This window comes from Malania oleifera, chromosome 5, assembly GCF_029873635.1.
Source record: "Malania oleifera isolate guangnan ecotype guangnan chromosome 5, ASM2987363v1, whole genome shotgun sequence".
NCBI classification, from domain to species: Eukaryota; Viridiplantae; Streptophyta; class Magnoliopsida; order Santalales; family Ximeniaceae; genus Malania; species Malania oleifera.
In genome coordinates, this window is record NC_080421.1 from 90,821,201 (window position 1) to 90,847,820 (window position 26,620).

The 26,620-nt window shown below is 36.8% G+C and overlaps 1 protein-coding gene across 1 annotated transcript in view; it reads left to right on the plus strand.

Annotated features, from left to right (window-relative positions):
• Positions 1 to 3,377: 3,377 nt before the first annotated feature.
• LOC131155607 (E3 ubiquitin-protein ligase SP1) overlaps positions 3,378 to 26,620 on the plus strand; it is a 35,737-nt gene continuing 12,494 nt past the window's right edge. Inside the window, exons 1-6 of the mRNA XM_058108854.1 lie at positions 3,378 to 3,968; positions 4,095 to 4,147; positions 10,588 to 10,712; positions 10,798 to 10,893; positions 11,677 to 11,814; positions 11,924 to 11,989. Of these exons, the coding sequence (XP_057964837.1) occupies positions 3,895 to 3,968; positions 4,095 to 4,147; positions 10,588 to 10,712; positions 10,798 to 10,893; positions 11,677 to 11,814; positions 11,924 to 11,989 (552 nt within the window). The 5' untranslated portion in view covers positions 3,378 to 3,894. The remainder of the gene's footprint in view (positions 3,969 to 4,094; positions 4,148 to 10,587; positions 10,713 to 10,797; positions 10,894 to 11,676; positions 11,815 to 11,923; positions 11,990 to 26,620) is intronic.

Here is a 26,620-nt window from a genome sequence, read left to right on the forward strand (position 1 = left end):
CTTTGCACAGGTGCGTCGATGGATATGCTCAATTTGTAAACAGGACTCTGCCGAAATTAGTATAGTAATTTGATAGGTTGAATGTATACGAATCTCGTGAATGTAACGTTGTGAACATAATGGTATCAATTGTATTTGAATAATGTTTTCTTTGCACAGGTGCGTGGATGGATATGCTCAATTTCTAAACAGCACTCTGCCGAAATTAGTATAGTGTTTTGATAGGTTGAATGTATACGAATCTCGTGAATGTAACGTTGTGAAATATAATTTAGTCTCTCTATGTATGCTTCTTAGGTTTTATTTCTACTTTTATTTTCACAATATTGAAAGTAACACCAAATGGGCCCCCGAGGAAAAAGGAAAAAATTCAATTAGGTGCAATTCAACTTGAATAGCGTTGAAATGTATACTCAGTAAAAGAACTGTATGATATGATGATTTATCTTTAGAACTACCCAAAAAAAATAAAATCCTAAAAAGTGTATACCGAGCCATTTGTATTTCTACAACAGTTCGTTCATGGCATCATTGTATCCTTCCACTTTCGGATGCTTCAAAATTGTGCTACTCAAGATACAAAATTTTCATGAACATAAAAATTTTAATGTTTTGACCACAAACATATTGCTAATAGATTCTTTTGCATGGAGCATTAATCTTTTGTTCATAATAAGATTGATATGGAAAGGAGGGTATGTCTTATTTTTTTAAATATAAATTAAGATTTTTTGTTAATTAATACCAAGTTGCGAATTTAGATATGAATGAACAGCTTCAATAAAAAATCTTTATTCTCGATAATGGAATTCAAACTAAACGAGGAAAAACATTGGAATACTTTGGAATCATTGAATGCACAAACCAAATACCAAGCAAAGGCACAATAGAACCAATCATTAAATCAGAAATGTAATGACAATCCAAAATCTAGAAAGTTAAACGTGAGCCAGACGGAAATAATAACCTATGATCTGTAAAGGAGGAAGTTCTATTAACTCCTATCGATAATGGATACATATATGATGAAGAAGTAAAAGTTAAAAAACATTAAATGTAGGACAGTGTTGTCCCAACTCTATATGCTAGAACATGTTAATAACATAGAAGAAGGAAATAATTTACAAATCTCTAAATTTTGTAGGATTCATGAAGGGTGAAACCGTTTTAACATTCGGAAATGTAAAGACAATCCAAAGGGGGATTGTCGTATGAAGGAGAAGCGTAATCAAAATTCAGCTTCTCTCAGCTACTCGCTGCCTTCTCTTCATTACCACCTACCCTACCGAACACTGAACTACTCTTCTTCTCTGGTGAAATCCATGGATTCTCTGCAGGCTTCAAAATGTCCGTCAGCAGCTTATGACCTACTAGCTGAGGCCGCTGCTTATTGTCTTGTCCTCTTTTCTTTCATGCAGCTGTTGCTGCCGATTTGGCATTTATTGCTGCTTGTTTTCTTCTACCCTCATTCTTTCCAAATTCTGGGCCAGCAGCTACCACATTCACCTTAAAATCTTCATCGCTGAAATCATCGTTTTCATCATCCCCATCAGATATCTCCGTAACAGTTAACGACTTTTTTGTGCTGCAGCCTTTGATACTTTCTTCCTCGCTGGCACTTGGGGAATTTCATGTTAATTCCCAACATCAAGAACAAAAAGTTTTGAAATGAGCAGAAGACTCGATAAGTATAATTGTAGTAGTCATTGGAGGAGTAATGGCTAGTCTATCTGATCTGAGATCATCAGGGTGTTCCCTTACTTGGACAAATGGTACGGTTTGGAGCAAATTGGCCAGGGTGATTGCTAATCAGAGATGGATTCTAGGAGATCTGAGGGCTAAGGTTGAATTCCTTTTCCCTATGATTCTCTCTAATCACTCGTTCTGCCTAATTTTCCTGTTTGAAGAGGGGTGTCTGGGAAGACGATCTTTAAAAATTTTCAACATGTGGACTCTAAACCATAACTTTCTCGACATTATCAGACAAGGTTGGGATGCGCAGGTCCAGGGCTTTGACCAATTCAAATTGGTGAGGAGACTTTAGGGCCTGAAAAAACCTGTAAAGGCTCTTAATGCATCCCATTTCTCCCAACAAAAACTGCACGACAATCCCTTGAATGGTGACTTGCAACTACTACTAAATGAAAGGAGGGAGACTGTGAAATGATAGATGGGAAAGGAGAGGGAATGTGAAATGATAGGTGGTCTGGGTGTGCTGGATCTGAAAGCCTGGAATCTTTCCTCGCTCACAAAAACACTTTGGAATATCCATTCTAAAAAAGACTTTGTCTGGTCCATATGCGTCAATCAAATCTACCTGAAAGGTTCAAGTCTGTGGGAGGCCAGGATATCAAATGATGAATTCTCACTATACAAAAAGCTCATTAGAATTAAGAATTAGATTATGTGAAGATGTGCGAACCACCTGGATGCATTGCTTTAGCTTTTTAAGGAATGGGACCTCGATCATTCTAGCTCTTTCATTTGCTATAACTTCTGGATAACTAAAGGAACTACGGTTCCTTGGTCCATGGTGGTTTGGAAGAGTGGAAGTACCCCTATACATGCTTTCACTCTTTCGCTGGGAATTATAAGGAAACTACTTACTTGTGATAGGCTTTTTGGGTTTGAAGGAACCTGTATTGTTCCTTTTGGTTGGTAAGAGAGTTGGTTTGACCTCTACTATTTATCTCATATGGAATGCCAAAAATAGGAAAATGTTTGAAGGAAAATTCATATCCCCAATGGAGTTGATTGTGACCATCTAGAAACATATATACACAGTACTAGGCCAAAAGGTCCCTATATTTGCTCAGGCTCTCTTAAGATCCTGAGTGTTAACTTTATTGCTTGTAATTTTGATGGAGTTCATTTCCCCCCCTATATCTGCCCAGTGTTCCATGTAAATACTCATTTTGATCAATATATTTACTTTTCGATCAAAAAAACAGTATGATAAATTGATGGATCATCGACTCTCTTTGTGATACAGATAGCGGTAATAAATAGAATATAACATTTAAATATTTCCTACTCAATAATAAAATATATAAAGATTTTTCTATTTAATTAAATATAGTTAATGTATATATATTTATAGTGTATGATTGTTCTATATTATATTTTAACTAAATCACAAAATTGTAAATTCAGCAAATCTCGCTACTCCAAGTAGCGATATTTAAAGGCGAGACCCTATTCTTGTGGAGACGCATGGCAGCGAAATCTCGCTACTTGGAGTAGCGAGATTATGTCAGAGTCATTCGGGGAAATACTTCATAGAATGAGGTATTATTTAATATGTTTTTTTAAAAAAAAGTTAAAACCGGAAAAAATTCCTACGTAGAAACCATCTGATCTGTGCGCCGACTGCGCCTAATCCTGTTCGGCCACGCACGAGGCCGAAGTGATCAATGTAACATTCTCCCAAACTGCTGCGCGCTGGATAAGCTCCGACGCAAACTGCGCATCTTAGACTCACCCCTGAGCAGATACCTCTCCCCCACTGCTTCAGCTCCTTTTTTCACCCTCTCTTCCACACCAGCATCAGATTCTCCAACTCTTTCGCTCCATTCTCATCCCCACAACTTTCTTAATCTTTCATTTCCTAACTAAAATTTGAACTAGTTTTCCTCGCATTATTCTCTTTTTTAATTTTACCTCTTCGAAGAATCACTTTGCGGCTCTTTTGTTTCCTCAGAAACCCTAAATATTTGATCCAAATTCATGATAAATTTTTTCTCTATCAATTCAGTGCTTCAGTTTCTGTACTTGGGAACCCTAATCGCACATGATCTTCCTTAATCTCATTAGCGGTCTTTTGCGCTGCCAGTTTTTGCATATGAAGACTTTTAGTGACAGTGTTGGAGTTTAGGGCTCGTTAAGATCGTCGAGATGCTTCCATGGGGTGGACTGAGCTGCTGCTTGAGCGCAGCTGCTCTTTATCTTCTCGGGCGAAGCAGTGGGAGGTCAATCCTTTATCCCCTGTTCGCTTGCTCGCGCGTGTTTAGAATTTCATTGTTAGTGTTGTTATTTTTTATTTTTTTTCCCAATACAGTCATCCGTAACATTTATCAGGTGGGTTTTGAGTGCAGGGATGCGGAGATTCTCAAGTCGGTTATACGAGTTAATCAATTGAAGGATTTGGGTACGCGGGTTTTAATGTGTTGAAACTTTTTGTACTGTTCATTAACATTATGCTTGGTTGGTAGGAAGGAAAGGTTGAAGGATGCTATTTTGTTTTATGTAATGACTAGGATTCACAGGAAGAAATGAGGTTGCAAAATTCAGCCATTGGATAAAAAGATTTCCGTCCTTCCACCCTTTCCGTTAGCACTGCAAACCAGCCAAGCCAAACCGATCTGTACCATGTTCAAGCTTGTTCATTAGGTTCTTAACTGAGCTTGAAGTTCAAAATCAGCTTGAATATACTTGTTTGGGCTTCTTGATTAAAATATGGACCGAGTTCAAGTTTATTTGAGCTGACCTTACTATGCTCCAGCTTATTGGTTGCATTTCTGAGGATACTATAGAGGCAGATTTGAGCTTAAACCGAGTTTGAATATACTTTTTCAAACTTTTTTCGTTAAAGAATAAAATGAATTCGATCTAAATCCTGCTTGCTACTGAGCTTTGGTTAATTCTAATTTAAAGGTAAGCTTATTAGATAAAGTTATGGAATGAACATGTGTAAATGTAGGCATGGAGTGGTATGATGATGCTACTATTTAGCATCATTCTATCTTAAAGACGATAGCAACTTCTCTAAATGAATTTGCAAATGTTGTCTCTTAATTCTTGATATTTGAAGTAGAGAGTTTGTTGTGTGTTTTTCAAATTGGAAATTAGGGATTGGGAAATAGTGGAAAAAAAGGACAGAGTCATATATATACGTGTATATATATTATGTATATATGTTTGTATAATGTATGCATGTATTGTTGGGTCACTGTCCGGTGCCTGTCTAAACCTAAGTTAGAGGATTAAGTTGAGCAAACTATGGGAAAAATATCTTTTGTTAAAAAAAAATCTTTAGACAAATATTTGACATCTAAGCTTTGTGAAAGGCTTATGTTGAGCAAACAATATGGAAATTATTGATAAAAATAATTTATATTTTTGGACAATGATTTGATGGTTAAGTCTATGTGGAGGCTTTAGTTGGGTTGTTGACCAAACCAGGTCGTCATGGTAATCAAAATAAAAGAGAACTAAAATATTAACCTAAAACATACGATGGTGATTTGCCCATGGTTTTGCACTTGGGTTGAAATCTCAAGTTGCCTGCTTATTTCCTTCTTGAATTGGGAATCAAACCCTTAGTAGCTCAAGAGCTTGAGGCCAAGGTTACCAAAGTTGAAACACTCATTAATCACAGATTCACAATCCTGTTTTCATCACTAAAATCATCCAAGCATTCATCAACATACTCAAATCATGATATTGATTATAAGAAAAAGATAAAGACAACATGTTTGAATCATATTTAATGTCAAAATAAGCACTATTCATGTGCCCATCATTTGTCCCATAGGAATGGAAAATCCAATGCATGCATACATATCACTTGATCAATTGAATAGCCTTGACAGGAGCTTATGCTTTTATAAAAACCTTGAGTGAATAGTAATATATTCCAAGCTTTGCAGCACAATTCCAGCTGAGTTTCATTTCTTGAGGTTTTGCACCTCTCACAATAAAGTGCACCTTCTCTTAAATGTCCCAAAAAAAAGAGAAAAGTCTTAGGGTCTTATTTATAGGGCAACAAAGTGCCCTAGATTTTGGATTTTCCCTTGGAAGCCAATGAGGCTACCAAAGGTGCAAAGTATCCCTAACAAATGATCAAGGGTCGAGGGATACCTTAAATGCAGGGCACCATGTTGGGGTGTAAAGGTGTTAAGAAACTTTGGTGCAGGGTGTGTGCAGAGGTGCATGTGGGACTGGATGTGCAGCACTGCAGTGAGCTCTCCTTTCTCCAAGGGGATACATAAAGCAGCACACTGGTTGGCACTTCATAGGCTGATTTCCTGCAAACCTCTTATGCAAGGAAACTTATAATCAGGTGAAGAACTTTCCTGTTTAGGTGTGTTTGGTATCATTGCTGTTGCTGGTTTTCTGTTTGCGTTTTTTCTAATGCAAAATGCAGGATAAAAACACGTTTGGTTGAGTTTTTTTTAAGCCCCCAGGAGAAACGGTTTTCATGGTTTTGTTAAAATGGAAAACCACAAAAAGCGGTTTCCACATTTTTTCGCAACGGGAGAAGAGGCGGCGATGCGCTGAAGGGTCTGGGTTCGAACCCCAGCCCGTGCACTTTCTGCCTTATTTTTGCTGCCCCCATTTTCTTTTGTTATTCCTAGGGTTTCATCTTTTGCCGCACAGCTCCTCCTCCCTTTCTCCCTTCTTCGTTCACCTCTCATTCGCCATCTCCAGCCGTACAGCTCTTCCTCCCTTCCTCCCTTCTTTGTTCGCCTCTCATTAGCCATCTTCAACTCACAGCTCTTCCTCCCTTCTGTGTTAGTCTCTCATTCACCATCTCCAGCTGCACAGGTCGTCCTCCCTTCTTTGTTCGCTCTCTTTTGCCTCTCTCTGTGCTTGTCAGCTGCTGGAGCTTCTGCGAAGTACTTCGCATGGCGCTTCCTCCCCCTGGAATCCCTTCTTCGTTCTCCTCTCTGTGCAGTCATCTTCAGCTCCTTGCTGCACAGCGATTGGAAGCCAATCCATCCACCATTGCAGACAGGATTTTCTATCTCTGGTATTTTGCTTGCCTATTCTATTGCAAATATTGGAATAAAATTAATCCAATTTCATTTTTTGGGGTGAGGTAGAGAAACCATGTACATCTTTAGAGGTATCCAATTTCAGTGTTTTTTTCTTCATACTCTATCTAGAAAATTTGTTGTTTCATTTTCTTTGAAAAGCTTGTCTAATATGTTAAGTTGGATAGCAATGCAATCAATATAAAGCTTTGACATGGTCCTCTGGTATTACCTACACAGAGCTTCAATTTATTGCCAAACAACAGCAAAATTGGGTACACCATAAAACATGCATTTAAATAATAAATTTTGGAAAAAAAAATGTTTGCTAGATTACAGCAGCATGCATTTGTCAGAATCTGAATATCCCTGTAGAGCAGATATAATGTAATTCTAGAAGTAAGCCTTCTCTTTTTATTAATATTGTTACTTTTAATGTTTGAGCAGAGCTGTTAAAGCCTCATATTACAACAATTCCATATTTTGAGCTGGTAATTTGCTAGTCCATCCAACAAAACAGACTTAGCATCTCATGTGTGCATATTATAGGTATAATCTAACAGAAGTCAAATTAATTTGGATTTAATGGTGCTGGTCCTGGAACTGTGTTATAAAAAAAAAAAGGCTTGGATGAAGTAGCTTCCAAAGGTTTTAAGCTTCGCGCAACACCACACACACAGAGTGCTCTCAGAATGGAGACATAAAAGTGTTCTTTTCTTCTGCTAAACAGCATTAGCAGAGAAGATGTGTTACTGGTGATTTGTAAAAGAAACTCACTAGTTCACTGTTGATAAGTAAACAAAAAAATGATAGCTATAACGTAAATGCATCACAATTAGTATAAATTTTTTAACTTTTAATACATGAAGGAGTTCTGTTTCGAAGGTATTGAATGCTACTCAAAGGTCCTTTTACACTATGTTAGTGTATAAATTAAATAACATTTAATATTCTTTAAATCAAAAGCATGATTACTGCACATGCAATACAAAGAGTTAATATTGTTCCTAAGAAAAAAAATTAAATTGCAGAGACAAAATTAAATTTCATCTTATCTATACAAAATATGTTTTCTTTTATAAACTAATATTTTTTTAATCAAAATACCCTATACATGTCTAATACATAATAACCTATGTCTACCTACATGTATTTCCCAAGTTTAACCAAAAGTTCAATCAGACAACAGTAGCATACTAACGAGAACAGTTATTAAAAATAAATGAGTACCCCGATGCATATTCAAATTGGATAATAGAATTAATGCTTTTAAGAATGATCATATCCTTTGTATACCTCCTTCTGCTGATGTGGAGGATGGATCTAGATTTTCTGGTGAGACGAGGGTACCTTGTCTCTGGGCATTCTGCGCTCTTTCATCCAGGAGTTGCAAAGCGCACACACTTTTTTGTTGCATTAAGTCCCCATTTTGCTCATGTGTGATGCCTGATTCTCCTACAATATTTATTTTGTATTTTTTTTAGTTATGAAGATGGAATCTGTTGTGATTTAGAATGATATGAATGACTGTGTGGGGGTTGAAGAGAAGGATGTGTGGCCTGAAGCAATTGAACGATATCTAATTGACTCAAATGTGCCTGTGTTTCTTTCACCGTATTGAGGAGATAGATATCATTTAAGAGACTATAGAGGAAGGGGGAGACCACAAGGCCCAACAGAGTTATTTAACTACAGGCATTCTTCTCTGCGAAATGTCATAGAACAATTTTTTGGAGTTTTAAAATTCAGATTCCCAATACTTTCAAAAATGCCTACATATAGCATTAGGAAACAAAAGTAACTGTAATTGCATGTTGTGTTGTATACAATTTTATTAGAATGAATGCTCGTCCATTTGACTTATTTGAGGAATTTGGAGAAGAAGATATGGTCATTGGAGAAGGAACGAATGCAAATGCCCCTCATCTTGAATATGATACTACCCCATCACAGCTATGCATCATTGCTCGTAAACATGATGAAATTGCTTGGAAGATGTGGGATGATTATAGTAGCGAACATCATGATTTTGAATGATTGGTGTGACTTTATTTTAATAGAAAACTACATGATTTCCACTTTTTGTTATTGATTGGTTATTCTAATTTGTAATAATTAATATACTTATGGTGGTTTTTTGTTATCTTTCAATGAATTTGTTGTAATTGGTTTCTCTGTTTTGATATTTTTATCATTTATATTTTATTTTTTATATTTAGTACTTTATGGTAACATCTAGTTCAATCATTTTCCCTCTCCTGTTCTCAAACAAATGAACAACTGTAAATAATGAATTTCGAGCTTCTTCATTATCAATGCACAAAAAACTGAGAAAGAAATTAGAAAATATTCCAAATCAATGAACAAAAATATTTTACCCATCATGAACATTTGATTTTTCTTAATTTTTAATTATATTAAAATATTTATCATTTTTAATAATATTTAATATAAAGAGAAGTGCAATGAAAAATGAATTTCCTTCATTTTTTTTCGTCTCCCTTTACTCAAACAAATGAACAAGTGTAAATAACATAACTGGAGTGGTCAGCGTCGTTTGCCCTTATTGTAATTCCAGAAGGTAAAGAAAAAATTTGAAAACAAAGAATCAAATAGATTTTTTATTTTAATTTCAGGTTAAAAAAATGAAAACAGACAACCAAACAGGTTTTCAATTTTTGTTTTCAATTTCAATGACAGAATCAAACAGGTTGCTGTTTCCAGTTTTCAGTTTTCGTTTCTGGTTTTCAGTTTTCAAATTTTTGATAGTGATACCAAATAGCCCCTTAATTTTTTAGGTTCAAAATACTATTCCAAAGTCAAGTAATTACAATTTTTTTTTAATAACGATTTTGGGTATAAAACAATGAAAATAATGATTGTGGGCTTCTAAAATTATGCAATTTTAAATGCCAGTGGCATAATACACACAAATGTACATTATCAAAATAGGTCTGATGAGGTGTGGGCCAAAATGGATTGTCTACACTCTTTAAGTGAGAACAAAAGCCCCCATTAATCCTAATGAGAACCTATCATCCTAATTCTTGGTCTGTCAAACACTTGTGAATTTTTAGCAAATAATTCTAGCAAAATGAATTATTGGAATTATCCAAATGAGAAAAGGAAAAGGAGTTGGAGTTTGTCGGATCTATGTAAACCAGGTGGCACTTTGCCATTATCCAGGCAGCCCATTGTTTTAATTTGTAAAATACAAAAAAATAAAAATAAAAAATTGTAACACCTGGTGCTTCAGGCTTTCATATAATATTTGGAGAGGCTGTTGTCCCAGCTTGAAGGGTAAAAAGCTTACCACTGGACCAAGCCTGATCATCAGTCCATTTTTTCTAATGTGTTTATACACACACACACACACACACACGCACCCACACCCACACCCACAGATATGTGCACGTGTGTATCTATATGTAAAATGTAACAACTACCCAGTGCACAAGGCTCCCATGTCATTAAGAGTCTGAGGGCAGGATGCATACTGTCTTACCTTGATGCTTGGAGAGACAATTTCCATGATTTGATTATGTGACCTTCGGGTTTGGATGTAACGCCTTTAGTGTTGAGTCCAGACTCACCCTCACTAGACCCCATGACCTCCCGAAACCATGGTTCTGAATTCTGATACCATGTTAAGCAATGATTTTACCTAGAAGCATACCTTCCATTCCTCTAATTTAAATTATAAAAGAATTTTCCCTTAAATGCTCTTGTTTGGAGTACTTGATGGAAATTACACATTTTGTGACTAATGACATTAGGATTAGCTCCTATATTTTGAAATGATAGGTTTTGTATTTATCTTTCCATATTTCAGCACAATTACTGGATACTGCGTGCAAAGTGTTACCTTTAGTTGTTACAATTTCTGGAAGAGTTGGGTCTGAGACACCAATCGACTGTGAGCATAGTGGTTTACGAGGTGTAATAGTGGAGGAAACGGTAAATGGATGCATTCTTATATTTCATCATTGCTTTCTATATGTGTTGTGATTGGTCTGCAAACGTCTTGTGATATATTCTTCAGGCAGAACAGCATTTCTTGAAACACAATGATGCTGGATCGTGGATACAAGATTCTGCTTTGATGTTGTCCATGAGTAAGGAGGTTCCGTGGTACCTGGTGAGAAATGCTAATTTTTTCTTTTCATTTTGTGTGTGCCTGTGCGTGTGCATGCATGCTTATGTGGTATTTTGTATGTTGAAAATTTTCTTGTTTGAATATTATTTAGCTCAGAATCCTCAATATGTTAAAATAATGTTTTAAAAGGCTCAATCGAGTTTCGCCTCAAGGAAAGGCATGCCTAAAACGTTTTAAGGCTCAATCTAAAATACTAAATCCCCAAAAGGCTGATGCATTACATGTTGAAACTTATGCATTTGTACAAAAGGCACAACTTTTGCGCCATTTTAGTTGAGGCATACACATTTTGAGTGTGTGATTCTCAAGTGAGATTTGACTAGAAAATTTTAACTCCATGTTCACATAAAAGGAATGTCATAATATGAGTTGATTTCTAAAATTCTTAAACCTCACCCTTTTGAAAATAGTTGAGAGTTGTATCTTAGATCTTGAAAATAATTTGAACTATGTAACAATGTAGCTTCTCTCGTCATGATTTATCTAATGAATTCAAGTTAGTAATTTTTGAATGGCCAACAAGTATTTTGCAAATTATATTTAATCTTTTTTACATTATAGTTATGTTTTTTTTTCTTCCTTTATTTTTAAAATTCATGTAATTTATTTACATATTTTTATCTAAAAATAAAATTCTCAACATGCTTACACCCAACGCATTGAGGCTTACGCCTTGCCTTTTAAACATTGTGTTAAAATTTGAGGCAAGGAATATTTTGGAATTATTAAATGCATTTTTTTTGTCCTCCCGTCATTTTGTATCAGGATGATGGGACTGGTCGTGTATATGTGGTTGGAGCTCGAGGTGCCACGGGTTTGGCATTAACAGTGGGAAGTGAAGTGTTTGAGGAGTCAGGGCGATCCCTTGTACGAGGAACACTGGACTATCTCCAAGGTCTCAAGGTATGTATTTTTTAGAATTTCTCCATGAGTCATCCAACCACTAGCCATTACTCCCCCATATGCACGCATTGTTGGCTGAAGCTTGTTTGATGTTGATTATGTTTTTAAGATGCTTGGAGTCAAGCGAATTGAGCGGGTTCTTCCAACTGGTACATCCTTGACTGTTGTTGGGGAGGTATGTTGTTCTGTCTAATCAAAATAATGGACGGTTGTCTCGTCATTATTGTTCTTCTTCTTCTTGTTATATGGATGAACTAAAGTATTTATGATTCATTGTGTTACTACAAGAATGGTCAAAATTCTGCAAGAGATAACTGTAAATGAATGGCAAGTACATGGTGGATGACTATGAAACCCTGTCTGATAGGACCTGGGATATGGCATGGATATCGACATGCCAAAATGGTGTCTCGTAAACAAATAGGGCAAAGCATTGCATGGGCATAAGACTACTTATATACAAGGGGGTGTGTGAGTTGAAATTAATTTCTCATGATTCTATTATTTGTATCATTAGTGGTCATATATTTTGTTTCAAATTTATTCAACATGATTTAGAAATAAGGCAACATGATAAGATATAAGAACACCCAAATCTGATGAAATTCATCACCTATTATTAATGAAGCTGCCAAAAGAGAATGAATTTACCATAATTAATAGAATCATAGATGAATAATAAACAGATTCACAGAAAGAAATTTTTAATAAAATTGCGTCTGGATAAAAAATTGTACTGCCCATTTTTAATATTAAATATATTTTCTACTTTATTGTTTTGAAAGCTTATTGAAATAAAAAAAAAGAAAAAAAAAGGGCTTTACAACGACTAAATTAGGGTTAATTTTGTTTGTAGGTTTAGGATAGAATCTCTAGGGTATTGTGGACTTGTGAACTTCTTTGAGCTAGGCAATTTTAGGGGCTGTTAGGGTTTTTAGGGAGATTTAGTAAGAAGAACAAGGAAAAAAGAATGAAGTTGATGATGGTTTAAGGTTCTGGTTACTTTGATCAGTGGAGTGAGACTAGAAGGATGCAAACTATAAGATATGACCACTGTCAGCTCTGAACAACATGGCAGCAGGACAACAGGATTAAGACGTAAACCCAAATGGGAAATTTGGCTGGGTTGAATATATTATTTATATTCTTTAAAGTTTTAAAAGTGTTAATAAAACAGAAAAAAAAAGTTTAAAACAACTTTTTGGTGACTTTGTCCTGTGTTAAGGTAGGGCCATGTAGGAGCAGACACCAAGGTTCAAATACCACAGTTGACAAGAGCAGTTAAGATGGTCTAAGCACTTGCAATATGGACATAGCGACCCAGTGTGATGGAGTGTTTTAATTGATGGTGGATATTTTACTTGGATTGAGGTAGTCAGCTATTGAATTCTAAACCCATATATTTTTTCTACCTCTCAAACAGATGTGCTAGAGTGAATTCTAATTATCCAGCCTAGAGCAACCTTACCACTAAGGAAAGGCTGGTAATTAATATTATATTAATAAAGACCTGGTGCGCCACCATGGTGATCAAAGGTACAACCATGCAAGGTGCACTGAGGTGCAAAGGATACCTGGAGACTAGGTGCAGGGCCGCATCTCACTTTTATGAAGCGTGCATTTATTAAAATTGCATGTGAGTTGCTATATATAATGATTCTTGATTTATGAACACATTATTACTAATATTTAAAATTTTAAATTACCAAAATATTCAATACTGGAACATAAACAGACTATATTACAAATTCGCAACAATGCGCAATGTTAATTCCATAAATTCCACAGAATAGAGGCAGAAATAAGTGGCTGGAAACAAAAAATATAGCAAAAGCGGCAGTGGAGCTGCTCTGACTGAGAAAATTCCAGAAAACAGCACTCAGTGTCCATGCCAGAACTTCCAGATAAACAAAAAAAAAGCTTCCAGAAAGAGTGGCAGAGTTTCCAAATAAAACAGCAAAAAAAGGGAAAAAAAGAAAATAAAGGGGCTCAGAGCAGCTCTGACTGAGAGCAGCAGAGCAAGAAATTTCAGAAAAAAAGTGGCAGAAATTCCTAAAAAGAAATTAAAAAGAGAAGAGAGAGAGAGAGGCGGGGGGGTGTTCAGCTTTGAGTGAGAGCAGCAGAGCTGGCTGCAGGAAGAAGAAGGCAGACTGAGAGCAACAGAGCAGAAAATTAAAAGAAATTCCAAAATAACAGCAAGAAAAAAAGGACAAAAATTTGGGGGGCGGGGGAGTGCACATATGCTCTGACTGAGAACAGCAGAGTCACTGATTTTGGCCAAAGAAGAAGAAAGGAACGAGGCTTGATCTTCACCCAAAACTTTAGAGCTGGCCCTGGGAATATAGGGTTGGCCTTGATCGTAGCTCTTCCTGTCTGATGGATGCCAATTTTTTTTTCCTGACATCTGAGAGCCATTAAATGCAAGATAAATTAAGATATTTTTATCCAATACTTGTCACTTTTTAAAAAAAAAAAAAAAAAAATAATTTTATGATCATACACTCAAATCAGATGACTGGGATGAAAAGAAGAAAAACAAAGTTGTAAGGTAAAACATACATGAGATGTGCCACACAGCGCCTGTGCCTCTTAAGGGTTGCCTTGCCTCGGTCCTTATGAGGGGTAAGCCTTGTTGCTGCAATGCATCTCACCCCTAGCCTTGACTACTATCTGCCCAATCAATACACGGTGCTTTTCCGAACCTAGTAAAGTAATATAAATCTCCATTTGATCATGCTTCTGTGATGTGATGTGACACGCAGTCATCCTGAGGCAGATGGTTGTATTGTTCTGGCTCCCTTTTTTTTTTCTCTATTTTTTTTAATTATCTCCCTTAACGTCCTTTATCGATTTTAAGTTGGAAATAAAGCAGTGACATCGAGGCAGTAAGAAAAGACTTGATAGTGTAGTGAGACAAGACTTGCTCTAAATTGAGCAGAGGTGGAAGATGACCCATACAGACATTGTTGTTGGCGGTGGTGGTGTTGTTTATGCCTTCCAACACTTTGATTATGTGTCTGACACAGCTGAATCTTTTTCAGCAAATGTGTGGTGAAATTTTTTTTTTTTTTTTTCCCAAATGAAATTCTGGATGCATACCATAGTTTTAAAACCCCTGTAGGCTGGTCAGACTGGAACCGGATTTGAAAGGAACATGGTGAATATGGCCAAAATTGGCAACCTGGCCTGACTTTGCCAGACCCACTCGATCCCTTTTAGAGAGAGAGAGAGAGAGATGCACAGGAGAAGACTTGAACCCAATACCTGAAATCCAAAAAACAGGAGCTTTACCGCTAGTGCCATGAACGGACTTAATGCTATTGTTGAACAAATTATATATATACATATCAAACATACATAATTTTGATCAATAAGAAAAAATTCATTAAAGGGCATCAAGGGGATGCAGCCCAAGTACAAACAAACAAATGGAAATCACCCACACGTGTCAAAAACAAGGACTGCAAGTGAGTCTGTAAAAAACAACCCGCTATGCTAGCTAGTTACAGTAGCAATCAAACAGTCTTTACCAACTTGTAAGGGCGTAGCTGCTCCTTCCAAAGCTCTATATCTTAACCTGCACAAAAATATAAAATGGCAAGGGGAATGAGGAGAAAGCTTTCCTCCTCTCCTTGTTACTTATTAGGGTGGATTCCTTTCTAGGTCCATAACTCTCCTTCCACTGTTCTGGCAGTAACCACCTACTGCCTGGTCAGATAAGTCGCCAAGTTTCAAATGTTCCTGGTCCAGGAGCAGTGCAAGAGGAATAGAGGATGCAATCAACAGATTCAGTATTATCCAAATACAAGAAGCTCATGTTAACAAGGGGCATCCCCCTTATCTGTAGGTTATCAAGGGTAAGAACCCAAGAGTTGCCTTCACGGAAAGAAGGGGGATGCTGTTGTTCAGATGGGTTTCCAGGGGAAGTTGTTGCTGTTTGCTGCCGAAGGAGTGAGATTCTGGTGGTTGGATTGGATATGGAATTCAAAGAGATCAAATAGGAGATGCTTTTGTTTTTGATTGGATAAAAAAAGAACTTTATTAGATAGAGAGAAGAAGATTACAACAAAAAAAAAAAGGGAGGAAAACAGGGATGATAAAATATCCTTGCAATACAACATAAAAGAGAACAGGCTAGAAACCAAGGAACAAATATTACAAAGCAAATATTACAAAGCAGCTCTATTTGAGCAAAGCAGCCGCGACCCACTGTAAATCTGACAGAGGTAAATGCTGAAAGAAACCATTTGCTGAAACCCACAGCGATGTGAGGAACGCCACTCTATTTCAAAGTGAGTTAAGGGTGACCAAGCTCTTAAAATATTCTGGCTTCTCTCTCCAACTATACACAACAGAAGACAGCCAAAAATGAGCTCTTCCTTAATGTCCTCTCTCTCCCTCCCTGACCAAACCCTTTAAACAACTAAGTACAAAACATCTCCAAGGAGGAAGGGCACAACCACACTCTCCAAAATTGCTGAACAATTTACTCCAGAGGTTCCAAGATGAATGACCATGTAAGAACAAATATGAACAGGTATATCCTCTCTTAAAACAGAAAACACACTCATAGGGGATAAGAACTTGTTAGATCCCCATTTTTGAAGCAAGTCATCGGTATTAATTTTTTCCAAGATAACTTTCCTTAGAAAGGCGTTAATCTTAGAAGGGTCTTTGGCTTTCTAAATGAAAGAACTAAGGGCAAAAGGAGTAGTGATGTAGGTGGTTCTAAGTAGCCATAGTCCTACGGTTGACCCTCTTTATAGCGCACACACAATATCACAATCTATGAGAAGAATTGAATTAACCAAGCATGAACATCACGGACATATTCTAATGATCACAAGTTGTTGAGATTTTGAAAGCATATATGATTTGGTTCAAAAACCCTTAGTTGATCATTTCATTCAAGTAATCAAGTTCACTTTAAAAGATGTTATATTAGAAGTCTTAGATCACAATTCCTAGCGTACAAATCAAATATCCCTAAGCATGGTACTAGCAAGCATGTTCATGTTGAAAATCTAGGTAGATTCAAAGAGAATGAACAAGGTTTTTCAATCAAGGATTTAGGTAGAGTTTCAAGGCTTACAAGGTACTTTTAGTGGCTGTTTTAGATGGTCAAACAAGGAATTGAAATGAGCTTACCAAAAGGTTCGGAATGTCAAACACCAAGACACACGAGTACTCGATCGCACTGTGAACAAGCTTGTTGATCCTTAGGAATCTTGAGACAAGAATGGAGCTTGAGGTGGTTGTGGATGTGAGCTATGAAAGAGGTGTGGGTGTGTAGTGTTGATGATGACGTTGATGTTGTCGTGGTCTCTCACCACCCAATCTCCGGGAAGAAGGAACGTAGCCTTACACTACTCACTCACAAGGAAAGGAACAAGATTCACAAGTTCAAGCAAAAGCTTTTTTTTTTTAAATTGATAATGCAAGATGCCTTTCACAATACAAGTGATGACATATTTATAGCCTTACATGCACATGACTTGCACATGGCTTCTTAAAAGATTAAAGAAAGTACAAAAATAAAATAAAACATGTAAAACATAGGTAATGAGGTTTCTAGGAAATAGTTTGTCATAGGAAATAGGTGCCTAGGAACTAGAATAATTATGATAGTGGAGTCTAGGAATTTAAAATGAAACAAAGGCTTCTTGAAAACCCAAGACTCTTTGACTTGCAAGTTGTCATGCTTTTTGAAAAACCAAGATTCTTTGACTTGCAAGTCATCCTCTTTCCAAGCTAGCTTCTAAGAGAAGCTTCAATTGCTGCAAATAAAGTTCACATCAATGGTGGACTTCGGGTGGTCGTCCATGTGTCACAATATCTGCGAAAGATACTCGAGGTGCATGTTGATCCCCATCAAGTAGCATTAGGAGCATGAGTCAAATGAGAAAAGAAAGATTTACAAGAAAATTCCCTAGAAGAATCTAAGCCCCAACTCTTGTGTGACTCCTTTATTGGAGCTGAAAAGTATGAAGCATATTGAGCAAAGGAACAAGCTTGTTGATCCCTTCCTCATTAAGGTTCCTTACGAAATGAAAATCCCAGAAATGGAATCAACCAACATTTATAGAATTTGAAAGAGTTGGAAGAAAATGGTTCGATCTTCTTGCTCTATTTCTTAAATAGAAATATCCGTGAATCAGGATCCTAATATTTTGATATTGGTATCTGTATAAGCTGCCATAAAAATCTGTAAGATGGTCAATTTCCCTGTCAAGATCATTTTTGACTGAATGAATAATCCAAGAAATCCTCTGACCCATATTTTAAAGGTGGGTACTGATTTGAGAATTCTTATCACAAGCTAAACAGAAAATGGAACAGAATTTTGTACTGAGGGGAGATTTGCCACACCAAATATCGTGCCCAAAAAAAAAGTATCCCCATTCCCCACTTGAAAATGTTAGAAGAGAATATGTCATTTTAATAATTAGGTTGTGTTAATGGGGGTATTTTTGCCCTTAAGACTATTATTATTAATCATATATGAGGGCAGACCTGGAGCTGTATGTAGACTCCAGGAAACTGCCGCTCAGTTTTTCCCTCTCTTTTCTTCTTTTTCTCCTTTCCTCTTCTCTCCTTCTCTTCTTCTTTCCTCCATCTCGAACTTTACAACGTGGTATCGGAGCATTGATCTCCTTCAAATCTGATTTATCTGAATTGGTTTTGATACTCTGTTTTTCATTTTTTTCCTTATCCACTCCTAATCAGTCCTCAAATCTGATTTTCTGGTTGGTTTGAGAGTTGTCTAGTAAAATGCTGATATAAACTCAGTTATACTAACTTTACAACATACTGCACAACCCCTCTGAGTTAGGTTGTGCAGCATCCTTTGCAGGAAGCTGTGTGTTTTCATGGTGATTTGCTGATGTGAACTCAGTTATGCTCTGGTTCTGATATGCTGCTGTTCCTCTGTCCATATGTTTGTGGTTTGCTGATGATGCTGTTTTGATGACATGTATTTGAGATTGATTGCTGGTTGGTTTTGATTGGTGTTCAAAATATTTATTTCCTGTTCTTCACTGCATTCGTTTCCAGTTGCTGCCAGTTGTAATGCCTCTAGCTGCTGCCAGCTTGTTTATTAAATGCATGCAGTACTTTGCTGTGGTCTGCCTGTTCTTGGTGTTTAAGTAGTTCCTCCTAGAATATTGCAAGCACAGTTCTGTAGTCATAGCTGTCTATTGAAATTCTGGATTTTGGAGAATTTGAAGTGTTGTAAGCTCTGTTTTATTTTATTTTTATTTTTAATTTTTTTAATTTTTTTTCTTCTTTTTGGAATTCTTGAAAGTGTTGTTTGTGGTCATGGCAGCAGTTGTGCACTATGACGAGGAGTTCGTCGTGGTAATTCTAGCATTTGCACACATTGTGGAAAGGAAAATCATATCATTAACCGCTGTTGGGATCTCTTTGGGAAACCAGTTTGGGCCAACAAGTCTCTTGCGAAGGGTGATTCTATTATTGTCACTTCAAACACACCTACCCACTCCACTTGGGAGTTGAGTACATCATCCACCGTGTCCCGAGAGGAGTTTAACAATATCTTTTGCCTGTGTTATATGTGCCTAAATTCCTATTGACCTGCTATCAGCTTAATCAATTAACTAAGTCTCATAATTGTTCTGTGACCTTTCCTTCTCATTGGGTTAAGATCTCTGAATGGAGAAGAGGATTAGTGGAGGACTTGAGAAGAATGGCCTATACTAATTTGATGGTGGTCACGGTGGATCCAATTCTTGTCATACAACTTCCTCAATTTCTACTCATGGGGTTTCTCATCAGTGGTTTCTCATCAGTTTGGGTTATCCATTCCTTCAAAAACTGCAACAGGTTTTTCCTATGTTCCAAGGCCATTCTTGTTTTGATTGTTCTGTTTGTTAATTGGGAAAGCATGTTAGGACATCTTTTCTTTTTAGAGTCGAATATTGTAGTAAATTATTGTTTTCTCTTATTCATTCAGATTTTTGGGGTTCGTGTAGAGTCAAAACTTTGACTAGTCATCAATATTTTGTGCCCTTTGTGAATGATTTTTCGCTCATGACCTGGATCTATTTGTCGAAAGATAGGCCTGAATGTTTGGATGTATTTACCTAATTCTACTAGGGAATAAAAACCCAGTTCGACATCGGTATTCTAATTTTTCTATCTGATAATGCACTTGATTTTGTTCAAAATATGCTTTAGTCTTTTTGCTTGGCCAAAGGGATTATTCATCACACATCATGTATGCATACCTGCAGAATGGAGTAGTTGAATGAAAAAATAGACATTTACTTGACATAGCACGATCTTTACTCCCTCGTACGCATGTTCCTAGAACCTTTTGGACCAATGCTCTTCTCACAGCCTATTTTTTGCTCAATAGGATGCCCTCAAGTGTTCTAAGGGGACAAATTCCCTTCTCCATCGTGTACCTAGAAATATCCATGTTCTTTGTTGTGCCTCATGTCTTTGGATGCACATGTTTTGTTCATGTTCCACATACAGGTTTGGACAAGCTCTCTCCTTGTGCTGTTAAAGGGTACTCGAGAACACATGAGAACTCAGAAAGGATATAGATGTTATGGTCCCCACACTCATATGAAATATGTTAGTGCTGATTTCACCTTTTTTTAAGGGACACCCTATTTTTCCAGTGTTAGGTCCTCCTTGGATGCATCTATTTTGATTCCATCAATGATTTATAGTCCCCCCTCTAGAGAAATCTTTTGCCCTTCTCCAAATCCATTAGTTATTGATCTAGAGAAACAATTGAAAGTTTATGAATGACGGAAAGCAAGCATAGACATCACTATCACCATGCAGGTGCCTCCTCTGCCTATCACTATTTTGACTTCTGGTTCTAGAGATCCATCCCAATGTGACTTGGATTTGCCCATTGCTCATCGAAAAGGTTCTCGAACATGTGCTCAGAAATTCATGCACTTGCTAGTTTATTTCCTCAGTTTCTATCCCTCCCTTACATGTTGATGCACTTGCTAACCTTTGGTGGAAGCATGCAATGCTTGTAGAAATGGACGCTTTTACTAGTTGAGGGACATGGGACTTGGTGGATCTTCCTTCTAGTAAAGAGTTGGTTAGGTGTCATTGGGTCTGCACAATCTAATATCTTCCTGACGATTCTATCGAACGATTTGAGGCACGGTTGGTTGCCAAGGGGTACACCCAAATGTATGATATTGATTATTTTGAGACCTTCTCTCCGGTTGCTCAATTAAATTGTGTGTGTGTATTGATCTCATCAGCAATTAATTTTGATCAGCCCTAATTACAGTTGGATGTGAAGAATGCCTTCATGCATCGAGATTTGCAAGAGGTATACATGGAGCAATTGCATGGGTATGATGCTTAGGGGGAGGATGGTAAAGTATGCAATTTGCGTAAGGCCATTTATGGTTTTAAACCGTCTCCTTAAGCCTGTTTTGACAAATTTAGTGTTGTAGTTTTGGCATTTGGCTTTATCCAGTGCTACTTTAATCATTTGGTTTTTTGTCCACAAAACAAAGACAGGTGTGGTATTTTTAGTAGTTTATGTCGATGATACCATCATCATTGGTATTGACCATAGTGGGATTGCATATGTTAAGCAGTAGCTTCAAGAAAAATTTCAAATCAAGGACGTGGGTATTCTACGATCCTTTCTTGGTATTGAGATTGATTGGTGTAGGAAAGGGTTTGAATCTATCTTAGCGAAAATATACGTTGGACTTGGACTCGGACTTGCTAAGTGAGACTGGTTTGTTGGTAGCTAAACTAGTTGATACTCATGGATCCCAATGTGAAGTTGTCTAGGGATGTTAGACTAGACTTTGAAGACAAATGTCGATATGGGCAATTGGTTGGCAAGTTGATCTACTTGACCGTTACTAGACCTGACATAACTTTTGCAGTGGGGGTGGTGAGTTAGTTTATGAAAAATCCCAAAACACCACATTAGGATGCTGTTTATAAGATTTTGTGGTATCTCAAAGGCTCTCTAGGCAAAGGTTCGATATATAAATGTAATAGAAATTGTGAGATTTTGGGATAGTCAAATGCAGATTGGTCTAGATCTATTGATGATCAAAGGTCTACTACTGGATATTGTACATTTGGGGGTGGTAATCTTGTTTCTTGCTACAGCAAGAAACAAACTACTTGAAATTGGAATAGCTTTCCCAAGAGGGGGGTGAATTGGGATTTAAAAATTTTTATTCCTCATTTTTAATTCCTTTTGTGTTATAACAACAATCAATGCTCAAATACAATCAAAATTAATTCAGAGTAATCACAATCAAAGTAAAATTATCAACCACTCAATTCTTGTAATAATAGCCCTGTATCAATATGAAAATTTGCTGAACTTGTATAAGCAGTGTATCACACTTACACTTCTTCCCAATGTTCAGCTTTTAATTAAACTTTCAGTATAATAAGTTAAGGAAGATCAACCAACATAGTTCCTTTCGGTTTCCGCAATCAATGCTGATTAATCCAAAAAAAATTACCTTCCAGTTTATTTAACAACCGAACACTCATAATTTATGAATTTTAAAGCAACCACACAGATTGTAACTTTTGCTAAAAAAATAAAGAGTAGGGAAGAGAAAGAAGAACACAAGATTTTATGAGGTTCGACTTCAACACAGTCTATGTCGTCGCCCTTAGCAAAACCACCAAAGGATTCACTATCACCGTTCCTTTATCAGGCGGAACAATACCAGTTACAACACTCCTTGGGTAAGGCTAGAGCCTGCCTTCTCCAAACAATATCCCCTTATTTGGTCCAACGATTCAGCACTCGAACCGTCAATCAATCTATTACAAAGATTCAAAACAAGGCGTACAAGAACTTGCTCCTCAAAGAGCTGATTAGTTCAAATTGAAAAACTATGTACTTCAGTAAATTTAGAATATGAAAATTCAAGATGGAGCTCTAAAGATTTGTCACCGTAAGTATCTTTCAATAGATGAAAGAATCAACAATTGATGCACAATCTCAGTAAGAAACTTAGCAAGACTTCAGAGATTTTCGTGAGTGATGAGAGCAATAGAAAACTTTCAGAATTTCAGTAGGCTTTTAGAGAGTATGATAGTTGAATTGATTTCTTGGTGTCTAAATTAATGAACCTTGAGGGTATTTATAGATGAGGAAAGACTTCTTGCTTGTTCCCCAAGTTTACTTGGAGAAGGGTCTAAGTTGTAAATTTGTTTGGACTTCAAATAATTTAAATTTCAAAAATATGCCCGTTGGAAATTTTAAAATCTGCCGCGAGCCAGATGATTGTGAAGTCACTGGCAGTCGTCTGTCCATGTATATCATACCCATTTTTTCAAACAGAAAGGTGGCAGTCGGCTGTCCTCATGGTAGCAGTCATCTGTCACTAAACAAATCTATTTTTCAAAACACACAGAATGGTGGCAGTCGGATGGCAGAACACACACAAATGACTTATTGGTCACTGGCAGTCGTTTGTCAGTTGCTTGACAGTTGTCTGTCAGGCTTCTGATTGTGTTTAAAATGCTTTAAAAACATGCCAGTTGTCTGTCACCAGACAGTCGTTTGTTCAGCAGACTTTCTTACTTTTGAAAAACATTTTTATCTCTCTCATTTTTGCTTAGATATTCTTGGAGTATAAACTTATTTAACTTTGAAAGACATGTTCCAAGATTTTAATACTTCAGATTTCTAAGTGTGTCTTTGCCTAATAAGCTTCAAAATGAAAATTCTTATTTGAATCAACTTTGAAGTACTTACAAAGGTTGTTCTATAAACACATTTGAGACACCTTTGCTTTGAGTCCTTTTGATGCTGCTCTTTAATCTTTCAGACTTCTATGAGCTTTCATCCTTGTTCCTTGATCTTTGTAAGCTTTCATGTCAGTGTATGTGAAATTTGAGCAAATCATCTTTGCCTGAAATAATATCACTTGGAAACACATTAGATAACTTTACTTTGTTATCATCAAAACCAAGAGTTTGTAAGCCTAACTAGGCCAACAATCTCCCCCTTTTTGATGATGACAACGAAAGAGCAAAGATATAAAATAAAATTAATGCTCCCCCTGTCAATAAGCATAGACTTAAAATAATTGCATTAAGACATAAGGTCAAAAGTTGTTTCAGATTTAACATATAATTCATAGAACTTATAGTACATCAAACTGAAACAAATACATACATATTTCAAAACTAGAAACAAATACATACATAAACTCATAGACTTTGCTCACACACATACTCCCCCTTTTGACATCAACAGAAAGGCATAAGACATCTAGGAACTGAGCATGTGTAGCATACACATATCAAAAAGTTCAAATTTGAAAAGTCTATAGTCAAGTATCAGAAGTTGTGTCACTATCTTCAGCAATTCCTTTTCCTTTGGATTGCTGTGACCCTTCTTCTTCATCTTCTTCTTCTTTTTCAGCTTCTTCTTCTTCTTCTTCAGCTTCATCTTCTTCTTCAGCTTTAGCAGTGCCTTCTCCTGATTTTTCCTGAGAGTCTTCATCATCATTCTCATTACTCTCTTTATCTGAATCAGTGACATTTTGTGTGACATGATGCTCTATTTTGGCAATGCGTTGGTCCAGTAAAGAATATTTATTATCAATGTTTGAGATCTTATCCTGAAGAGAAGCAAAATTATCCCTCATTTCAGAACTGAAGCTGGAGTAGTGCTGATAAAATGGAAGAAACCAAGGAGGCATATGAGCTTCTTCAGGAGTTGGATTCCTTTCTTCTTGTGCTGGTCGTGCTGGTCTATTGCCCCTAAACATCCATCCTTCGGTGTACTTTTTGTAACCCATCCTCTTTAAGGTAGTGGAGGAGAATAGGTTGTAGTGGGTTCGCTTCACCAGTTTGGAAGATGGAGTGATGACTTGAAAATGAGCAAATACTAAGGAAAGAATGCCACCATATGGAAGCCCAATTCTAGGAGATTCGAGCTTCATAATCATCCATTTAAGTACAAGGCTGGCTAAATCCAATTTCTTTCCTTTTAATATGCACCACATGACGAAACAATCGAAGAAAGACGCATGATCAAAGGATCCTGACCTCGGAATTATATTATAAGCAATGCTCTTGTGAAGGATTTGTGCTTGGAGATTGTGCTGTTTGTATGGTGGAGGATGTCCAAAATGGACGGGTTGATCGTTCATCACAAGAGGCAAAAATTCTTTTGGTGAAAAACGCTGCTCCATAGTCCACTGTTTTTCTATTGGATTGCACTCAAAATCCCCATGCTTGATACGAAGTATTTTCCGTAATGAGTGTGGAGTAAGTGTTATCTTTTGGCCAAAAACTTTAGTATCTAATCCAACGTCTTTCTTTACCAAGTTTGAGTAGAAAAGTTTAATCTGGTCAGGATATTATCCCTTAACTTGGTGAAGAATGAACTTATCCCATCCTATATTTTTGAACAACTCAAGGATTTCAGGGAAGTTTTTTTCAAAGAAAGTAACATCTAATACCTTATAAAACATTGGATCAATTGTAGTGATGTGATTTTGATACAACGCTTTTGCGTGAGATGAGACCAGCCATTTCTCTATGTCGTTGTTGCTTGCAACCTTTGAAGAAGAAGAGGATGCTTTGTCCTTTTTCCCGACTGTTTTGGTACGTGCCATTTTGATGATGCTGAAATTCGTGAAACCCTAGGTGTGAAGGAATGAGGATTGTGATGGATTGACGTTGGGAGGAGGTTTGGAGAGGAGAAACTCTGAAGAGAATGAAGAGGAGCTGGTTTTAGAGCAGAGGAGACGTATGGACAGGTGTCTAGGGGTTTTAAAAAGAGTGTTTTTATGTTAAGAGACCATGAACCGCCGCGATACAGTCGTTTGTTACCAAGTGGACAGTCGACTGTCAACTGTCTTTCCACATAGGCAGTAGCTTGTCAGTTGCCTCCCAGATATCTGGCAGTCGTCTGCCCTAAAGAAAAATTCGATTCTCTTCTAGTTAACCTCTCTTACATGTAACATTCCTAATTCCCGTCGGATAAATACAAATTGATCTTCAGCTAATGGTTTTGTAAATATATCAGCTAATTGATCATGAGTGTTAACAAATTCAAGTACTATTTCTTTCTTGTCTACATTATCTCTTAAGAAATGATGACGTATATCAATATGTTTGGTTCTTGAATGTGATACCAGATTCTTTGAAATATTTATAACACTTGTATTGTCACACTTTATAGGGATTGTTTGGTATTGTATTTTGAAGTCCCTTAATTGTTGTTTCATATACAATGTTTGAGCACAACAGCTCCCGGCTGCTATGTATTCCGCTTCAGCTGTAGATAATGCTACGGAATTTTGTTTCTTTGAAAATCAAGAGGCTAGTGAGTGTCCTAGGAAGTGACAAGTCCCACTAGTGCTATTTCTATCTATTTTGCATCCTGCATAATCCGCATCTGAATAGCTTATCATTTCGAAGTCAGTTCCCTTTGGATACCATAAACCTAAATCAAGTGTGCCTAGTAAATATCTAAGGATTCGTTTAACTGCGATTAAATGTGATTCCTTAGGAGCCGATTGAAACCTAGCACACATACAAACACTAAACATGATATCCGGTCTACTTGCTGTTAAGTAAAGTAAACTTCCTATCATTCCTCGGTAATCTTTGGTATCTACTCGTTTTTCTTTTTCATCCTTGTCAAGACTTGTTGAGGTGCTCATGGGAGTTACTATGGGTTTGCTTTCCTCCATATCAAACTTTTTTAACATGTCTTTGATATATTTAGTTTGATTTATGAATGTTCCATTTTTAGCTTGTTTGATTTGTAACCCTAGGAAGTAATTTAATTCCC